General features: G+C 41.6%; 1 protein-coding gene across 14 annotated transcripts in view; it reads left to right on the top strand.

Moving 5' to 3' along the window:
- The window catches only part of hspg2 (heparan sulfate proteoglycan 2), a 226,727-nt gene extending 207,404 nt beyond the window's left edge, over positions 1-19,323 (top strand). For 10 of the 14 annotated variants that reach the window (XM_088617229.1, XM_088617225.1, XM_088617230.1 and 7 more), the window contains 9 exons: positions 802-924; positions 3,743-3,799; positions 5,552-5,627; positions 6,405-6,483; positions 8,777-8,818; positions 11,150-11,220; positions 11,609-11,692; positions 12,684-12,787; positions 15,282-19,323. In XM_088617229.1, the coding sequence (XP_088473355.1) occupies positions 802-924; positions 3,743-3,799; positions 5,552-5,627; positions 6,405-6,483; positions 8,777-8,818; positions 11,150-11,220; positions 11,609-11,692; positions 12,684-12,787; positions 15,282-15,454 (809 nt within the window). In that variant the 3' untranslated portion in view covers positions 15,455-19,323. The remainder of the gene's footprint in view (positions 1-801; positions 925-3,742; positions 3,800-5,551; positions 5,628-6,404; positions 6,484-8,776; positions 8,819-11,149; positions 11,221-11,608; positions 11,693-12,683; positions 12,788-15,281) is intronic. The other 4 variants (XM_088617226.1, XM_088617237.1, XM_088617228.1 and 1 more) reach the window with 2 other exon arrangements.
- The last annotated feature ends 682 nt before the right edge of the window (positions 19,324-20,005 follow it).

Raw genomic sequence — 20,005 nt, 5'->3', positions numbered from 1 at the left:
GATCCTGGTGAATCAAGAAGGAGTTATCTTTATCCAAATGCCCAGAACTATATTGTACGAAAAATTCCTCTATTTTTTTAGAACTCATAATTGAATCCCAAAAGCCTAGTTTTCTTACTGGGATTTTAGGAGTTGTATGTATGAAAAACTCCCACCTCTCAATTCTACTACTGAAATAGATGGGTCTACAGGTTTTATGTCAGTATCTGCTGACATGGAGGCTTTTGTAGTATCATGCTGCCATTATGAAGTATTTTCAGACACCTGTATCACATTGACCGTTCACTGTGTAGCTATGAAGTGCTCTATGCGAAATATGATACCATGGACAATAGTGATGTAGCCACAACCCAATGAGCCATAACATCTCCAATGTTCGCCTGAGATGGTGCAGTGAGTTCAACTAGTGGAATGTTTGATGAACACAAGTGATGCTAGTGACCTCTGGGGTCTAGTGTGATTGGGAATGACTTGGGAATTGGTCTCAATTTGATTTGAAACTCATTACATGGGTCCACTGCTTTCTCAACATGGTTGTCTGAATAGGCTAATTAGCATCTGTAACTCAAGCTGATCCTGTTTGTTTTGGGAACGGTTGTAACAGTCCAGGCTACACATCAAGAGAGTGTCTTTCATCCATTGATTACTTATAGGTTATGTAAGTGAGGTGAAGTTAGTTTCTCTAAACTGTAGTGGCAAATAGGACATAAAATGTAAGAGGGTGGGGGTTTCAGAAGGTTTATAATCCCTTATAATGCAGACTATAATCCCTACTATAAACTGTTGATGATTTTTCCCCAGGGGAGCGCTGTGAGATCTCCAAGGACATCTGCCAGCTGCAGAACCCGTGTCAGAACGGAGGACGCTGCTCTGATAACCAGTGCCTGTGTCCTGCTGGATACACAGGCCAGTTCTGCGAGAAGCGTAAGTGAGGCCGTTGCCGCCCCGAGGAGCCGAATGTGTTTTTGCTCCACACTCTTCTGCGTAGGGGCTGTAATGGCGCTGTGCTCGCCAGCCGCGGTGTGGGGAAGGCGTGGGGATTGGCTGGCTGGGCTCAGAGCGGTTTGGGAGGGAGAGCAGGGTGTAAAGTCAGAGAAATCCAAAACAAGCGGAGGCCAAAGCCGGTGTATCACAGAGGGGTTGAGAGTCCGGGCCTGAGTTTCGGAGCATGGAAGGCAGTGATCAGGAAAAAAGCACCGGGAAGGGAAAAACCAAACGTCAAAGTCTGACGAGATATTCAGAGCCAGGGGGGTCCAACACTGAGAGACCGAAAACACTGGGACTTGAGGGGAAGGAGCTCGGTGGCTGAGCAAGCAACAGCTGGGGACACAGAACTAAACAGCTGATGGAATGAGGTAATTGATTAATTAATCTGCAACAGGTTTAGACAATTTAACCCAGGGGCTTTATCACCCTGCAGCTGACCACTGAAGCTCAGCAGGTGTGAGCCTGGTCAGTACCTGGATGGGAGACCTCCTGGGAAAAACTAAGGCTGCTGCTGGAAGAGGTGTTAGTGGGGCCAGCAGGGGGTGATCGCCCTGCAGTTTGTGTGGGTCCTAATGCCCCAGTATAGTGACGGGGACACTATACTGTTAAAAGTCCTGACTATCTGTGGTCATTGTAAATCCCAGGGCATTCCTCCAAAACAGCAGGGATGTTACCCTGGCATCCAAATTTCCCCTTGATCTTTATCAGTCATGGCCTCTTAATAATCCCCTTCTCTGAACCGGCTTCATCACTCTGCTCTCCTCCCCACTGAGAGCTGGTGTGAGGTGAGCGTTCTGGCGCACTATGGCTGCCGTCGCATCATCCAGGTGGGGCTGCACACTGGTGGTGGTGGAGGGGATCCCCATTACCTGTAAAGCACTTTGAGTGGAGTGTCCAGAAAGGGTCTATATAAGTGTAAGCAATTATTTATTATCATATTATTCCATCTGCCACTCCTCGTGTGTGTGGCTCCCACCATGGTGGCAGACCGTGTAGTGATGTGGCCGGAGTGTGTAGGGGTGTGTGTTTAGGAGTCTGCACTCCCAATGGCATCACAAGACAGAAAACTGGCAAAATATTAGTTTGCCCAACATTCACTAAATTGTAACTTGGCAGTCTGAAATGGTGAAACAAGCAGCCCTAAGAGTATTTATTAATTCATCACAATCCACAGCCCATTTTAAATAGATACTATAAAGGCTTCATTGACTCTACTAAATAGCCGACTGACGGCCCTAGCAATGATCTGAAATAAAAATGGCCATGAGGAATTTAATTTCTTGCACGCCTTCATGCATAGCTGTTCTTTGGCAGCAGTTTGAAATTGGAAGTAGCGTCACGTTAGAGACATACCTGTATATTTCTCAGTCAAGTACATTTTGTGATCGTTCTGTGTGGGAGAGCATGCGCTGGTTTCCCCATTAATTCATCACGGGGAAATTAAGTCACTCTTCAAACTTCAGAGACAAAATCTGGTACAAAATCACTTTCCTCTAAGTCATTATCTGCATTCCTTCTAGTGCAGGCCTTATTGACATGTCTCCCAGTTGTTATGTTTGTCACTGTTTTATTAAACTAATATTTTACATGAAAGCAATTGAAGCCAGTTCCCTACTTCACTCCCTTCCTCATTTCAAGTGTTTTTTCTGGGAATAAGGACCTTCTGCTCGTTGTACTGGTTAATGTCCCTTTTCCATGCAAACACTACTAAACAAGTCCTGAGTAGTTAAGTGGGTGTGCTGCATTTTTTTCCCCCTAATTAATTCCCATCTCTTTGCTAATTCCTTTAGTTTTTGAAGCTGTCTTTATGAGTCACCCTCATGCCATCAGAACCAGCTGTGGGTGTGCACAGTAGCTGCAGGAGAATCTGTTAACATGAAAAACCCAACAAGTAAAGACCCCACGGGTCAGATGGATGTGTTTTGGCTTGGGCCAGCTGTAACTGGGTCTCCAAGCAGTGGCTCACAACTGTCCGAGCGCTGCCGGAGAAGAGGGGAGCTGGAGTCGGCACAGGTAGCCTCAGCTTGCAGAAAAACAGCAGCTGCGAGCCTACAGTGCCCCCGTTGAGATGCACATCACTTCTCCAGTTGATGCAGACCCAGGGGGTGTTATAGCAATAACACCGGTTTGCATAACAACTGCTGATTCACACGTGAAAGTGCAGGAAAAAAAAACTGATGATCCGAGATGTATAAATATAAAACAAGCTGTCCTGCCAGCTGGAGAAGAAAGTTACAGTCACTACTTTCCATTACCCAAATGAGGAAGTATACATACAGCTCTTTATTAGGGACTATTGAAATACACGACATTGGATGGAGTATCAGTGGCTTAAATACACGTGTATAGTGATTTATATCTTGAAGGATTTCCGAACACTTTACATAACAAAGGAATATCACTTCACCCACCACTGAAGTGCCAAACCACCTAGGTGGTTTCCAGCCATGAAAACTCCTGAAACTCACAGCAGATCAGCAAAGAAGGTCCCAGGAAAGACAGGTGAACTAATTCAATGGCAGATAAACAATGTTCACCTGCACATAATGTGTTATGTCACTGTGCGCACACACATGGTATCTTATGATATCGTGTGATAATAAACAAATGGAAAAGGTCCTCTATTCTTCTGATATAGCTCTGGGCATATAGCTAACTGAGAACCTGTAAGCCAGTGCAAATTTCTGTGTCTTGTTCTGAAAATAATTAGGAAATCATTTGCCTGCCCCTTAATATCTATATTCCAATCACACAGGGGAGTCTGTCAGCTCTCCAGAGTCTCAGTGGAGAATGGAGGGTAATGAAGGGAATGGTACAGTATATTATCTGATGTCTGTGTCTAACACAAAACCCGGGCCCAGTGGTGGGGAACACCTAACATGCAGACACAATATATGTCTCTGTTCATCTGTCTCTGACTGCTGTAATTGGTGTTGTTGTGAAAATGTCTGTCCAATAAAAGTTGAAGGGGGGGACTTTACATTCAATGTGAAAAGCTAAATATAATTTTAAGTGCTTAAGAGCAGAGGTACAGATTTAAATCTTCAACCATCCCCAACTCAGTAGAGTGTTCTTTTCAGAATGAAAACAGTGAAATGGTTTAATCACTGGGAATGCATAACCTTTAAGCCTGCACTATATTATGAAAGCTGTAGAATGATGAGGGCATTTTTTGTTTCACACTGAAGGCAAGCAGTAATGATAAATTTGAGCCTTTTTGAAAATAAGAAAATATCAAACGTATATAAACTGCATTAAATGAATGCACTAAAATAGCCTCTGCTGTTGAATTCCCTCCTTATTTGGTTTCTGTAATGGTTTCAAACTAAAAACGTTTTACCTTTTTTTGCTTTATTGCACTCGCATGAGAAGGTGAGTGTAGAATTCCCCTTCACAACTTTGCCAACCCTGCCAAATCCAGGATGTGTGAACCTTATGTGTCATTGTCTGCTTGGCTCTTTCTCAAATGTTGAATGTGGGAATAATTTTCAATTTGCTGCTGGCCAAAAACTAATACAACTCTAATCAATACCACTTCTATTTAGAAGAGGTATGTGACTACTTTTCAGAAACATTTAAAGGAAAGGCTTTTGCATGAAGGTTACCAGTATGTTCATACAGAACGGCCTTTTCAATGTAGCGCTTGTGGTCTGATTGTAAACTAGAGTTTCCTTGTCTATTCTGTGCTGCATTTCAGTGGCAATTTAGAAACTGGTGTGCAGCAATATCATTGGTGTTTGTCCCAGTTGAAGTGGCTTTGTTAAATTTAGAACCATCAAAGCAACAACCAATATACTGTAATAAACTGCTACCTTATGTCCTTATGAAATGTGCTGACCTAATAACTACTTGAAAGAGAAAATAAAGTATAATTTTTCAGTGGGTCCCTTAACACAAGGAAATAGGCACAATATGTGAGTGATCAGTGCATTTGTAACACTTTAAAGGAAGAAGACAGAACATCAACAAGTTGGACAGGCCTTTCTGGTTCCAAGTACTCGTACATGTTTGTGACCAGACTGATGAGATTTACAGCAAGTGTTGGACACTTTACAGTTTCCTTATTGATTATCACATATTGATTCCTTAGCATTGGCTGTTTTTGCTAGTACTGCCATACTCCCAAATACAGTTAATGCAAGATTTACAGCCTTCTCAAAATGCATAGCATACTATAATCTGCCCTCGACTTCAAAAGGTTGCTTTTCATTACCTGAGGATTCGTAATTCACAAATCCTTCCAGGTTCCGAAGCACTTTATCCAGTACGAGAGCTGGAGCCTATCCCAGCAGGCAACGGGAACAAGGCAGTGTACACCCTGAATGGGACCCCAGTCTATCACAGGGCAGACGCACAGACACAGACAAGCACACTACAGTATTCACACCATGGCCAGTTTGCCAAGAAACCGATTAGCCAACAGTACCGGTATCTTTCCTGTGGTTTAATCTCCATCCTGCAGCGATCTAAACTGCCACAAGAGAGCAGCATCAGGCAGTAAATCAGAGAAATGCCAACTCAAAGGTACAAATTGTGAAATTCGTGGTGTTTTTATTCTTTCCAGATTCTCCCATTCAGTACGCGGCTCATTTCTATGACGACGGATACCTGGCCCTTCCCAAGGTGATCTTTCCAAGGAGGTGAGCAACATCCCATTTTTAAAACCGTTCTTTGAAATCCTTAGGGTCTGATTTATTCTTAACTTTACAAACAGGGGAACATGCTTGTAATTGGTTTACTACGGATCAAAATGCTTAGTTTGTACGCGCATTGTATGTGCTTTTTATCAGCATGCCGATCTTAAATATCCATTATAAAAAAAATTAGAGATTTTTTTAATGTCACAGGCTAAAGACAAAAAGAAAGAAGAAACAACGTTGTTAATTTTCTCATCTCCTTCAGAAAATGTCAACAAAAACACATGAATCTGCCTACATGAAGATGAAGACTTGATCCCCTTTAAACCATGGGATTTATTGATGGCTATATCCAAGCTGTTCAAAATGTGCGGTTCAGGTCTTGAGAGCTAGGAATACCATTAGAAGGCCTTAGTTAAATGTTATGTGGAAGCAATTTTAACTCAAGCCAAAACGGATATTTTCAACGGATGCTGAGCTCATCTGGGCTCTAGAAACTCCCTGGGTCGTTTTCGCTTCTTCTCTGATCATTTTCCATCTTCGCTCGCTCTCTTTCATTTTGTTTTGGATAAAACTGTCTTCTCTGCCGTCTGTTCTTTGCCGGCTATTTTTAAAAAGTGGATTCAGAAAACGTCACGCTGCCGGCAGTAATAATAAGGTTCATTTTAAATTGTTTGTTTCACGGTGTATGATCTAGGAACGGCTTTTCTTCAAATGACACTGCTTTGCATTTACGCTACAATTCAAGTCCGTAAAAACAGCCTTCCTTTCCTGTTTCAGCTCACCTGAGGCGCCCGAGACCATAGAGCTGGAGATGCGCAGCACCTCCACAGACGGCCTGGTCTTCTGGCAGGGGGTGGTAAGTCCAGAGCCCAGGAAAGGCCTGCTTGCCTATAACTTGAAGACAACAGTGGACACCTTCCACTGAATCTTAGACCCACATTCTGCCATTCTGCCCCTCTCAGACTCCAAAACCCTCCCAGAGTCACATTTCATATAGTATGTTGGAATTACACTGTGTTGGCCTTTCTGCACTGCATAGTTGCCATAGAATTCCCTGCTCTGGAAGCTGCATTTCCTCAAATCCCTTCAAATTCACAGTATTCCTGAAACAATACACCTGTAGACAAACCGTTCAATAAGGGTGATGACAAAAATCTCCACCCTTCTCTGTAAAATGTTACACACATTACACAACAGGTTTCGCATCTGGAAGTAACACCCGATGCCAAGATGCTGGAGATTCATGCTCACATCTCTCAGAGCGCGATACACAAGTCATTTTCCATTTTTTTTAAGTTTGCAGACCAATTCGTGTTAGAGGTTACAGTTGTTATCTTAAGAGCAATGACCTTTACCTGCAAATGGAGACTTAATTTTCCTAGAAGCGCGTTTGGAATATGAAATTCTACCAAATTTGTTTCTACCTAAATGAAACAATGCGATGGGCTATAAAACTGTGGCATTTTTTCTCAGACCTGGTCCCGGAGGAGCCCTGTGTCTCTGGGTTTGTGTTGCATTTGACCCCTTAATCACCAGTGTTAACTGGTGTCTGTATCTGATGTGCTTGCTGGTTTCGACTTTTTTCTGCACTCAGTACTTGGTTTCAGAAATACCCCAGTTAAAGTGCCTTATTTCCGAAAGCTTCACCACACAGAGCTTTATGCAGCCTCTCCTCAACTTAAAAATGTGTTCCTCTGTTTCTGGCTCAACAGCTCTTGATTTATGATCATTTTCTGCTGAATGGAAGTGGGTGGGAAGGACCCTGTATCTGACAGCACCCACAGGACGTTTTTCATGATCGTCATCCCTCCTCTAGAGGGCACTCTGACCCTTTTGTGTTAGGTTCACTATCACGTACACCTGTCCCTGGATTGACTGTATTTAAACCCAGTGCTCTGGAAGCTCAGGGCTCTGCATTTGAAGATGGACACCCGGAAGCCCGCCTAGCATCAGATCACCCTACGGCTTGAAGGCACAGTCTTCCTAATGGCTTCCTGACCAAGCTGAGTCCGGGGCTCAGAGCGCCTGGCCTCGTACAGTACCTCCATTTCCTAGTTCCTTGTCCCTGTTCCTGTTTTTAATCGTCTTGTCTTTGTTTGGATCACCTGGTTTGGGATTTTGGACTGTGCCCCGGATTTCCTATATTGGACTGTTTTTGGATTTGTTTGCCCCCTTGATCACTGTCGGAACCTCCCCCTGTTCGCCATCCCTTCCGTTCCTGACCGTTTTTTCCCCTTAGCCCTTTTCTAGTCACTTCCGGATTATACCGTCTGCACAGGGTCCTAAACTACGCACTACACGGGAGTCAGGACCGGCTCCCGTTACAATGTTGGTGCATTTCTTCTTGCTTCTGTCCAGTTGTAAAGTGAGATTTCAGCTAGCACACCTGATTGAGGGCTGTCCTCAGTCAAATCATACCACTGACAAATCTCATTTGGCTGTTGAAGAGCTGAAAGCAAATTAAAAAAAACAGCCTGAAATTGCAAATGACATGCTGCTCGCACACAACTTGAAGCCAGAAACAAAAGACTAAAGCAGATAGCAGATCGGTTACAGGAAGCATTTAGCATGGTGATAACGGGCCCAGTTGGAACAAAACTCAACAGATACAGGGGTCCTCCAGAATGAGCACTGTTTTATGCTGTTCCACAACTCAACCCATTTGTTCGATTTTCAAAGAAGGTACAATATTCTCCTGTGCTGCTGTACAGTTCCTTTCACATCCTGCCTTACATTTCTAACAGCTGTGACATGTTAAAACCATTAATTAAAGGGACAACTGGTTTAATGGCATACTTAGAAGAAGAAATAAAAAAAAAACTACTGTACCGAGAAAAAAGTACTGATGCTCTGGTGAATGTGCATACTGCTGTGCTCCACAAAATCAGCAACAGAGCAGAAACCGTCACATGACAGGGAATCTAAGATCTGGCTCATTGCTCTGATCCAGACAGTCTCAGTACTAAGACAATCATAAAAGATGCAGGGCATAAGTGTACATTAAATGAGTTTTGATGACTGTGTGTTTTCTGGTGCACCGATCCTTTGGTGTTTCCATGCATGTTGATGCCCTTTGCATGCTCTAGTTCACATCTGTTGTCTTGCACAACTGCATGTTGCCACACTAACTGCGCTTCCGTTTTCCCCAGGAGCCCCGTGGTGTTTTCCACAAGCTGCATGGTAATAACAAGGTATTCATTAAACATTATTTCCAGTTACCTTCACTTTCCGGGCTTCTGGTGCACATGAGTTTTAAATGCCCCCGGGTACAGTGAGTCATCTGGAAGAGAGCGTGCACAATCGTGACCAGTCGTGAGCCCCAGACCTCCTTGTTGTGCAAGAAGCACCAGGAATGGGTCAGGTGTGGAAGCCGGTCAGACTTTTCTTAACTGGACCTCAGGCCTTGACCTCTGTGATTAACCAGGCATCGGCGAGTCTGAGGCTCTGACCTGAGCGAGGTGCATCTATTCTTCCTGCACTGCGGGCTCGTGAGATATGTGATTTTGCACTCTCTCCAGTGCAGTGCTGATGGGTTGTAACTGTGAACTCGGATGTCAAATCTCTGACCACGATTCCAGATTTGCAGAATGATAGAAAAAAAAAGAGGGAGAGAGTCTTTATTCTCCCCAAGGGGCTATTTGTTTTACAGCAGCAGACAATATAAAGAAAACATACTGTACAAGCAATACACATATACCGTATATGCAGAATCATCTGTTGGGAGGTTTCCTGGCCGCAGGTATAAATGAGAACTTAAACTTGTTCATTTCAGATTGGGAAATTTCTGAAGGGAGTCAGGAATTCTGAATTATTTCTTATTTCGCTCAATTTCGCTAACTAAATTTCTTGGAGTTAGTGCATATCAAGATATTTCCTTGACTGCTGTTTTAAAGCAACTGGAATATTAGAAACCACAAATCTGAAACGGTCTCATTACTTTCAAAGGGGTCGCAAGCATTTGTCAAAAACCATACCTTTTGGTTTAAGTCTTCTCTATCCATTGCTGTTCTCTGGACTCTTTCTAACAACCTAACCATTTCTATAACATGGTGACAAAAAACTGTGCTTTCTATTTACTGTGAGGCAGTCATCTGGAATTTATTTTGGCACTGAAAGACTTTGGCATAGCCATCCTTTCCAGACATTTTTCATACCCTGATTTTTTTCCTTTTATCCCCTATTTTGTACTGTTTAATACACTCACACTCACTTTATCTCTCAAGCTGAAGTCTAGTTATTAATTATTCTAATAGGCTGCCACTATGTGCTTCTCTGCAGAGGAGGGAAGGATATGTACTCTTGATACAGTTCTTCATCACAGACAGCAGTAGATTTCACTTACTTTTTTCATATTCAGATATACGAAGACTGTGGCTCATACGATTTCATTTATCTGGATTGGCAGTTTCTGTTTTAAATGCCCTTTTGACTCGGTGGCTGTCACAACTAAAACAGCGTGTGAAACACACTGATAGAAGACTCTGCAGTACTTGAAAATGAGCGGGTTTCATAATTGTGTACTGTCTGATTTCTTCTGAACCCCGCCTGGGTTCAAAAACATTTTTAAAGGCCATTTCTTATTTTGAAACTGTTTTATACCTGTCCTTCAGTTCATCTTATGACATTTGCTTACATTGTCGCCATTACAGTTCCAGCTTTAGAAGTGGACAGCATTACATGTTTTCTAATAAACTAAGTCTTAAATTAAATTGTTGCACAATTAATTTGTCGGCTCTTTCCCGGTTCTGACTACACCAGAGGGCTGGTTAACTAGACAGAACATGCCAAAGCCAAACATGCTAAAGAACTGACTTTCTTTAATTAATCTTGCGGCATGATTGCACCATTGTCCAAAAGAGCAATCAACTGGATCCTAAAAAGAAAAACCACAAGAATTTTAGACATTTGAGCAATAGGTCTCAGGGGTGGCTCATCAAGTAAAAGTGTCTTCTCTGAGTGTAGGACATGCACTGTACATCTAAGAAATTCAAAACTGTACTGTATTCCAGACCAGGCAGTAGCTAAGTGGTCAGTAGAGCCCACTGGTGATAAAATATGATTGACCGACTGCTTCTTGCGTTTGGCAGGGTAAAGATGACCACTGTCTGGGCAGCTGTGATAATAACCTGGCTGTTATCATTGAGGGCTGAATTTGTCTCGCCCACAAGCCTTGTTGTTTTATTCTAGGACACAAAGAAGCAGATCGCTTGTAAACGTGCTTGGCGGCCAGGCACCTGTGTGTTGTCTTCCTGTTTCCCAGAGTTCTGTATTGGTGGAAGAGAGACATTTAGCAGTACATTATCCTGAAGAAGAATAATGAATATTTGCACATTGAAGGGCTGGTACAGAACGAAATTAAAAAACTGCTGAAAATGATGTTCTGTTTCTAAACTGAAGTAAGGATGGTATAAACAAGCGGAAAAGAGGAAACATAATTAAAAAATACACTTTATTATATATTATTGTAATATATGTTATTTATTATAATACGACATAATATTTTATTTTTTCTGTTTTCCTAGGAGCTTGGAGAAAATGGTAAAGGCAAAGATTTTGTGAGCCTTGGATTAGAAAATGGATACCTCGTCTTCAGGTACAAAAATGTGTACTCTGATATTACTATAAATTTGTTATATATAATAATGTTATAATGTTTCTTTATTAGCCCTATACAATTTCTTGCATTAGGAATTGTGAGCTTTAAGTATATTCCATTGTAGATGGACAGGGTGGCCTTCTCTTGTAGAGGGAGGTGAGAGTTTGTCATTAGAAACCATATACAAAGTTACATATTTTTATGTTCTTGGAGATTTAGTGAGTCTAATGAAGAAATCGAAATAAAGATGAATGTAGATTAATTGGATACTAGCAAATGAGCTACATTTTATTTGTAACCAATTCCCCTTACCCATGCCAGTATTAAAATTACATTGAAAAAAAACATTAATAATTATAAATTACTTTTTTTCTGATGTTTACAGCTACCAACTAGGCAGTGGCGAGGCTGAAATAAGATCTGAAGTTCCGGTAAACGATGGGAAATGGCACAAGATCACTGCAGTAAGGTAGGCTTCCCACAGTTACTGATGAGATTCAGGAATTCTGGGTTCACAACAATTCTAATACATTTGATTAGTTTATACTTTATTGTGCCTTCAAAGGAAACACATGGTCTCTGTCTTTGAAGGTAATAATGGGCTGCTATCATTTTTATATTATATATAGTTGTGTGTAATATGTACTTTTAAATAATATATGCAGTTAGAATATAAATTAGTAAAAGAAGCTCTCAAAGCACTGCATATAGCAGAAACATAAAATGCTAGAAAATAAATTACAGTAAATGGATCAATTACAAGCTCCAATGGGTTAGGCAGTGAACCCCACATTCATGGTGCTGTACAAGAGGAGTCTGTGCCATTCATTAAGAACCATCGTCTGTGGCAAAGTAAAAAAAGCCTGAATCATCAGATTTCCGATTGAGCTGCACCATTCGCAATAAGAGATATAACCATGCAGATAGACCATGGTGTTGCTCAGAATTCAGTGAAGTTGATGCAGTTTACACAGGACAAGTTATTTAATAGTTGTTTTTACTCCGTGTTGTGAGAACAGCGAAACTAACTACAGAAAAGTCCTGCCGCAGGTTACCTTTGGAAAATTCTGTTGCACCCATGGCTTAATATCACAATGGCTCCTGTAAAATTATTTTCTGATTTAGTTTGCAGATACATCTGTGTGTCATCAGCATAACAGTGGAAGAGTGGTGTGACTTGGGCAACCTGTTAAATGATGAAAAAATCCAAACTAGCTAGGCAGTTAGTCACAGGACAGGGTACTTAAATCACAGAGAAGTCAAATATTTATGGTTTAAGGTTGCACAATATTAATAGCTCAATAAAACCCTGGTAGGTTTAAAAGAAAGTGAACCACAACTATCAGCAGGTGATGTGATTTTTAAAAATATCAAATTCATGCGTTCAAAAGCACTGGAACAACAGCACTTTGTCTGGCAAGAAGAGACCGACAGCCTACTGTATTTCCTCCCTGAAACAGGACTGGGCGGCAGGGTTCCATTCAGATCGATGGAGGTCAACCCGTGAGAGGAGAATCAGAGGGCAGAAACGTCATGGTGGACACCAAAGGCAATATCTACCTGGGTAAATCCACATTCGATAGCACCTGCTCATGGCTTTCCTGCTGCAGCTCTTTCTGTTCATCCGGACATCTGCGCTAAACTCTGCCTGTCACAAAAAGCGGGGGGGGGGGTGGAGCTTTGTTGGAAAACAAAAAGTTATCTTACAAAGTGACTATAATGTCCACCTTTAATGTTCGCTTTTTTGCTCAATGCTTTTCTATGCCAGACATGAAGGCAAACTCAGAATCAGAGTTCGGTTCTCAAATCCTTCAAATCACAGATTTCTAAAGGCCTGGAACAATTGAACTTGGATCAGTAAGAGAGAATTTACACTGGTGTGTTCAATGAACTAATGAACATCGCCACCATGGAGCCAAGAGGGGCATCATGGATCTAGCTATCGTTTAGGAGGATTTTGCTGGTCTACAGAGATCTGCATGGAGTACTGACATACAGAAGACATAGTGGATGGATGGATTAATACCCCCATTCATTAATTTTTTTTTTTTTAATTGGATAATGTTAGCATGCCCAAAGGGGTTGGGCAGCCAGTTGACCTTGGACCCCTAGAGGTTTTTTTCCTCCTTGCTAAGGAGTTTTGGGTTCCTCTCCTCTGTTGTCTTCTGGCCTTTTCTGTTCTGTATTTACAACATGTATGGTCACTTGCTTTGTTAAGCGCCTTGGGGTAACCTCGTTGTGAAAGGTGCTATATAAAAATAAATTGAATTGAATCATTTGGACTAAAAATCAGAATATCCTTTAGCCCTGAAGAACTAGAAACATTACTTCATCAAGCGCTCCTAATATCTACCTAGGAAGTGATTGAGGATGACCTATGAGACTAACTGGATTGAGGCTCTCCAGGAACCAGTGTTGGAGCCCTCTGCTGTATTGTACAGCATGTCATTGTGACATCTTGGAGGATTTTTTAAAATACCTCTGTATTTTAAATCAGTTCCTTCTGTAGGCAATGAGGTACACTGGAGGTCACACTAGGCTTCAGGGGATCTCTGGCTCGTGGGAGAGTGAGTTTGCTCACTGTAGCACCAGTGCTGGCGGGGAAATGGACATTCGATGGGCTTCCTCTCACTTGGGGCCCTCCTGATGTATGGAAGATAGATGCTTTATTGCTGTGGATATTTTACTTTGGCTTCTCCCACACAAGCAACACATAAGCGTCACATAAAATCACATGAAATCACAACAGTAGAATGTTATGTCTTGTCATAGTTTGACAAACTGCTTTATATCATACGGTGTTGCGGGAAGCCGGAGCCTACCCGGCCAGCAATGAGCGCAAGGCAGGGTACACCCTGGACAGGACGCCAGTCCATCGCAGGGCAAGCGCAAGCCGATCATACATGGGGACGATTTGAAGGCCACAGTAAAGGCCAAGGGGGGGAATTTGGCCCGGACACCAGGATAACTCCCTGCTCTTATCGAGAAATGCCCAGGGATCTTTTATGACCACTGAGAGTCAGGACCTCGGTTTAACGTCTCATCCGAAAGACGGCGCCCACTACAGTATTGTGTCCCCACCACTATACTGGGGCATTAGAACCCACGCAGACCGCAGGGTGAGCGCCCCCCACTGGTCCCACTAACACCACTTCCAGCATAGCTTCCCAGGAGGTCTCTCATCCAGGTACTGACCAGGCTCAACCCTGCTGAGCTTCAGTGGGTAGAGAGCTCAGAGCTACAGGGTGATATGTCTGCCAGCGGTACAACAGCAGCAGTAGATAGATAGATAATACTTTATTAATCCCGTAGGGAAATTGATGTGTTACAGCAGTCCAGCCCAAAACAAGCAAAACAGACATCAGAATAGTTATAAAACAAAAGACAAACAAGATAAATAAAAATAAATACATAGGTGTGTGCAAAATGTGCTGATCATAGTCACTGTAAAAACAATAAAATGTGTGCAAAATGTGCATAGGTTTATACAGACTGATTGTCCAAAAAGTACAATGGAGTAAACATGCTGTCCATAGAGGAGCAAATGAAGGGCTAAAAGTCCCAGCCAAGGGCATCGTTATCCACCCTGACAGCCGCCGGGAGGAAAGACCTGGGGAAATGTTCCCTTGAACACCGTAGCTGGAGCAGTCTGTTGCTAAAAGTGCTCCGCTGCCCAGTAACAGTCCCATCAAGCGGATGAGAGGTGTTGTTCATGATGGCTGTGAGCTTGGTCAGCATTCTCCTCTCAGCCACCACCTCCATGGGGTCAAGGCTCATCCCCAGCACAGTGCCAGCCTTCTTGATGAGTTTATTGAGCCTATTTGCATTTTTTGTCATGATGCAAAATGTATGTGATACATAATTAAATGGATACATAAATAGGTAGAGAGGGGAATACATTTACATACCTTCATTGAGTATTTTTATTGCAGAGGGGTCAAAGGACTTCTTCGGAAGCCTAGCTAGCCTTGACACCCAAGTTGCAATACTGTGTTTTGTGGGTTTCTGGATATTTGTTTGTGAAGAATTGTTTCACTCTTTTTTTTTGTCACAACCAGGGGGGGCCCCAGATATCGCCACCCTGACGGGGGGGAAGTTTGCGTCGGGAATCACGGGGTGCCTAAAGAACCTGGTGCTGATGAACGCCCAGCCCGGAGAGCAGCCCCCGCGACCCGTCGACCTGCGGGTCCACGCGGAGGAGGGCGTCAACGTCAAGAAGTGTTCGGCATAGGCAAGCACAGGAGCCAAAATCAGAGACTTCGGCCAGAGAGACACACACACACACACTCACTTCCACACACACTCATCACCCTCGTACGACAAGGAAAGAGAAAACGGTGCTTAGCTGCTTGCCAAAAACGACAACAACAACAACAACAACAAACACAAAACCTAAAAGGTTTGCCTTGTGCTCTGTGTTGCGCAACACCAAAAAAAAAAGAGATATTAACAAGTCTTCACAAAATCCTCCTCAGTGTTGTATAATAATGAAGGACTATTAAAAGAAAAGATCCTGTTTGGTTTACACTCTGCCCGATGTAGCCATACAAAAAGACGATGGGCCTTCAACCAAGAGGTCGATCTAATGGAGATGGAGATGTTTTTACAGCACTGAATTTTATTTTTTTTATATTATATATATGTGGGGGGGGGATGAAACTAACCATATACTGCTCTTCTGTTTCCTAGACTGAATCTGGGTTCTAATACTGTGTTTTGATGGCTTTGTGGCCTAGTATTGTTAATACTTGAAGACGTTTAGGCCCACTCGACCATGCCCTATCTTCCCCCAGAACCATTCAGTGAGCATGCTCAGAGCTTGAACCCAAAGGAAGCCCAAGTCGCAGCACAGCAGCAACGAGACACATCTCAGGTGGATAAACGAAGCAATAAAAAATACAGATGGTGCTTTTTTTTTTTGCCAAACCACTCTGCAGGACATTTGCCTTCCAGTTCCTCAGTGCTTTTGGGTTGTCCGTTCCTTCTCAAGTTAAAGGTGGTTAAACCCCATCCAGTGGTGCTAAGGTTAGAAATGTCATCCGATTGACACAGACTCTTGTTACTGATCTCTGTAACTTCGGTAACTGTTAACAGTGTTAGATTGACGTTTTAGAGACTTAAATTTTTTCCTGCCCGACCGATATTATTAGCGCAATTAAAAGAAAAATCTTTAGGGACTTTTAAGTGTTTTTTTTATTGTAATGTTGACAATCTAGAAGGCTTCCTTTCCAAAGAGCCATATATGTGTGACACTACCAAGCAAATAATTTTTTCGAGAGGATTTCAAAGACTCAAAAGAGGTGTAAAGAATTTCTCTTTCACTTATAGAAGATGCCTTCTTTTATTGCTGAAAAAATGCTCTACTAAATAAAATAGATAAAATGGTGTGATCTTTTTCAAAAAATGTAAACATTCATAATATATCTGCTAGCCAGATAAATTCATTTATCACAAGTTTTTCCTTGTTTTTCTAATTTTTTTTAGCTTTTCTCTTTTTTTGTCACAGAAGTGCCTTGTAATGTAAACGTGATCACTCAGTCCCCCTCTTTATCCTTCAGTTTCATACCCTCGTACACGTACTCTTTTCGTTCTTCCTTTCCTTCTGCGTGAATCATTTTTCTGTGTAAAAACCTCAGGAGGGTCAACTACAAACTGCCTCAGAAGACACTTTTCAGTTTCAGGGTCACTCGTCTCAGACTAGCCATAGGAAAGGTCCTATTCAGAAACTTTAGCCAGTTCCATTATCAAAAACCACCAACCTAGCTGTGTGTGTTTGTCGTGGGAGAGTGTTATCCATGACACTAGTGCAGTAGACCTACAGACAGTCATTGTAGTACAGTGTTAGTGTTTCCAGCGGTGCTGTGACCAAACTTCTGAGTACCTTATCTTGCTTGAGCATGCTTACCAAACAATGGTTAATTATTTTCAAATGGCAGTTCATTTGGGGTTCACAAGCTAGTCACTTTGTTTTAAATGCTAGGATATTCAATTTCTAAATGAGCACTGTCATTTCACATCATGTTGCTTAATTTTATTTCCACTGCAGGCTTGTCTCTGCCACTGTTGAGTTGTGGAATGACTGACTCTTTTCTTCTCATAAATGTGTACTGACCCCTAGATTCTGTCTCCCTTATGTGTGTAGACGTTTAGAGGAGTTAGCAGCCTGAATTCTGGTCACTTTCTTAGGGGGTTTCAGCACAACTCCATCCCAACTGAACCTCATATTACACCACTGTGTTTGAAAGAAAGGGCTCATCGCCTGTCCAGTGAATCCTTTCCACTGTGGCACTCTGAAACCGACACAGACTTCCATTCCAGAGAAATACTACAAAGAAGTATGCCAATTCCAGTAATATGAAAAGAATATTTCATCACGTCCTTACAAATATTTCGGGAGGTTTCGCAGTTATACTGTGTATAATCTGATATACATGAGAAAAAATTGTATTTTGCCCTCCACCCAAGGCCAAAACACTTAAACAGATCAATCCTACACAGAAAGAAAAAATCCTATGAAGTTTACATAAACAGTAACCTGCTAGCATGGTTTCAGGTTTAAAACATTTGATACCAGGTCACCTTTAAATTTAGCCAGTTTTATTAATCTGGCTCCTGGAGTTTGGAATGTAAATTAAATGAATCTGGACTGCAGGTACAGAATATGGAATTTACTGTATATGTACTGATGTAATACACTGATTTGTGGCCTGAGGAAAACACTAAGGATGTGCTTTTTTGAGCAAATATGAGAAGTATTTTTACTTCTGTGAAGACACCAGCTTCATGGCGCATGGGGACAAACACAATAATTGCCTGTAAATAAGTAGAAAAGGGCAAAAACAGATATACCTGAGTATTACAGCACTAGCCAATACAGAGAGACCTTCAGATAGTCCTGGACAATCAGAGCAGCACTTTGCTCAAGAGTTGTACAATGTCGTGGTTTTGCAGTAAAATTAAAGATACCTTGGTGATGTTACTTGCCGTCGTGACCGTTTTCAAACTTTAACACTTTTCCCTCATAACTTTCAAGCACAGTGGGGGACAAGACAGGAACTCTCATAATTCCTGGATGTGTTATTTCCCCACATGCACCTTCTTGGAAAGAAACATGCCTTGTAGTTATACAGTTATGTGCAATCTCTGTGATATGAATCGGAACTCTAGGTGGGATATATCGTGATTTTGTTAACTCAAACAATTATGGGCAACGAGTGGAAACCCTGACCCTTTTCTGAGAAATTTCTAACACCATTTTAAAATATTTTGGTTCATTTAGAGGGATCTCATTTTTTATACTGTCAGTTAGTCAGTAGTGAATTGAAAACACATATCACAGTAAAGGATCACTCACTAAGTTTCCATAATTCAATAATAATTTGCAGCATATACTATAGTTTACCTTATTGTAGTGTGAATATCTACTGAAATTAGAAATGTACACCGGGTTTTCGTAAACTACTACTGAATGAGGAGATATAAATTCATTTTCTGAAATATATATGGACAGATCCAAAAAAAATATTTTTGAGCATGTCTAACTGTGTTTAGAAGGGAAGGTGTATGACTCCCCTTTGAAAGTGACTCCGATTAAGACGACAATGAACCTAATAAGATTTATTGCAAATTCTGGCACCTAATTTAGTGCAGCAGAATACAGTTAGTAGCCAAGACATGTAAATGAATAGAAAACCTCTATATTAGATCTTTTACCATCCCTAAGTGTGGTCTGTCAGCACACAAGTGTGGGCTTAGAGTCTCCCAAAACCGTGATTGCTTAACTGTGCAGAAATAGAAGTAATTTAGAAAAATATGAGTACGAAGTCCTTAAGAACAGGAGACATTGACACTTCCTCTCTTTAACCAATAGGTCCTCTTTTTCCCTTATATTATTTAAAAAATGACTGCATTGTGTATGTGTCTGATTTATGACTCAAAACATTGTATTATACAGCATTCTCAAGGTTGAGAACTGCATAGAAAAAATGGTGAAAAAACTGCTGTGTAACCCTTCTGTGCTTTTTCTTCTTCCAATGTCTGAAGGATTTAACCTAACCCCCCTGGTGTTTCTTAATTAAACAATACATGTGCTATTTATAATCTTGGTATGTTTTTTGTTTCATTGGCGAAACATTTTGCTATTTTTTTTAAAGTATCCTGCATTCCTTAGATGTTAAAATAGACGTCATCAGAAAGACTCTATTGAGCGTTTTATGTTGTCATTTAATACTAGGAGAAACTGAGGCATTAGTAATTCTAAATGAATGCACCATTGTAGTTAAAGCATGATACCTGTAGAATAGAATGGCAATGAGTTCACTTAACATTCTGTTGTTTCCACTGACGCATGCATCAGGGATGTACAGTAGAGCCTAAAACTAAACTTTCTGTGTCTTTCAGAATGTTTACACTGCAGTATTTTAAAATCTGTATGTACAGTGTTGTTGCTTCTGGCTCCAAACCAAACAGGAGTCTTGTGCACCTCAGACCAGGGGTTTCGGAGTCGGTTGTAAAGGAAGTTAAAAGGCCTGTATGGCACCAAGAATAAGGACCAGGACCTTTCAAAAAGAACAGCTCTTATACCAACAAGAATTTAGTTTGAAAGGTTGCTAAGTTATAAAGCAACAGGTTGTGTAGAGTGCCATTGCTTTTTCTAACAAAAATGTCCCCATACCATTAATCAGATCAGCTCTCCGTGAGAACTGGGGGAATGCCATAAAATCTACTACCTTCATCATGAAATACAGACCTTTTTTTGAACGCAGCAGTAAAAAAACAAAAG

This window comes from Lepisosteus platostomus, chromosome 23 (genome assembly GCF_059453375.1).
Source record: "Lepisosteus platostomus isolate fLepPlt1 chromosome 23, fLepPlt1.hap1, whole genome shotgun sequence".
In the NCBI taxonomy this organism is placed as follows: domain Eukaryota; kingdom Metazoa; phylum Chordata; class Actinopteri; order Semionotiformes; family Lepisosteidae; genus Lepisosteus; species Lepisosteus platostomus.
Note: the sequence above shows the minus strand (reverse complement) of the source record. Positions and strands in the feature narration are given on the sequence as shown.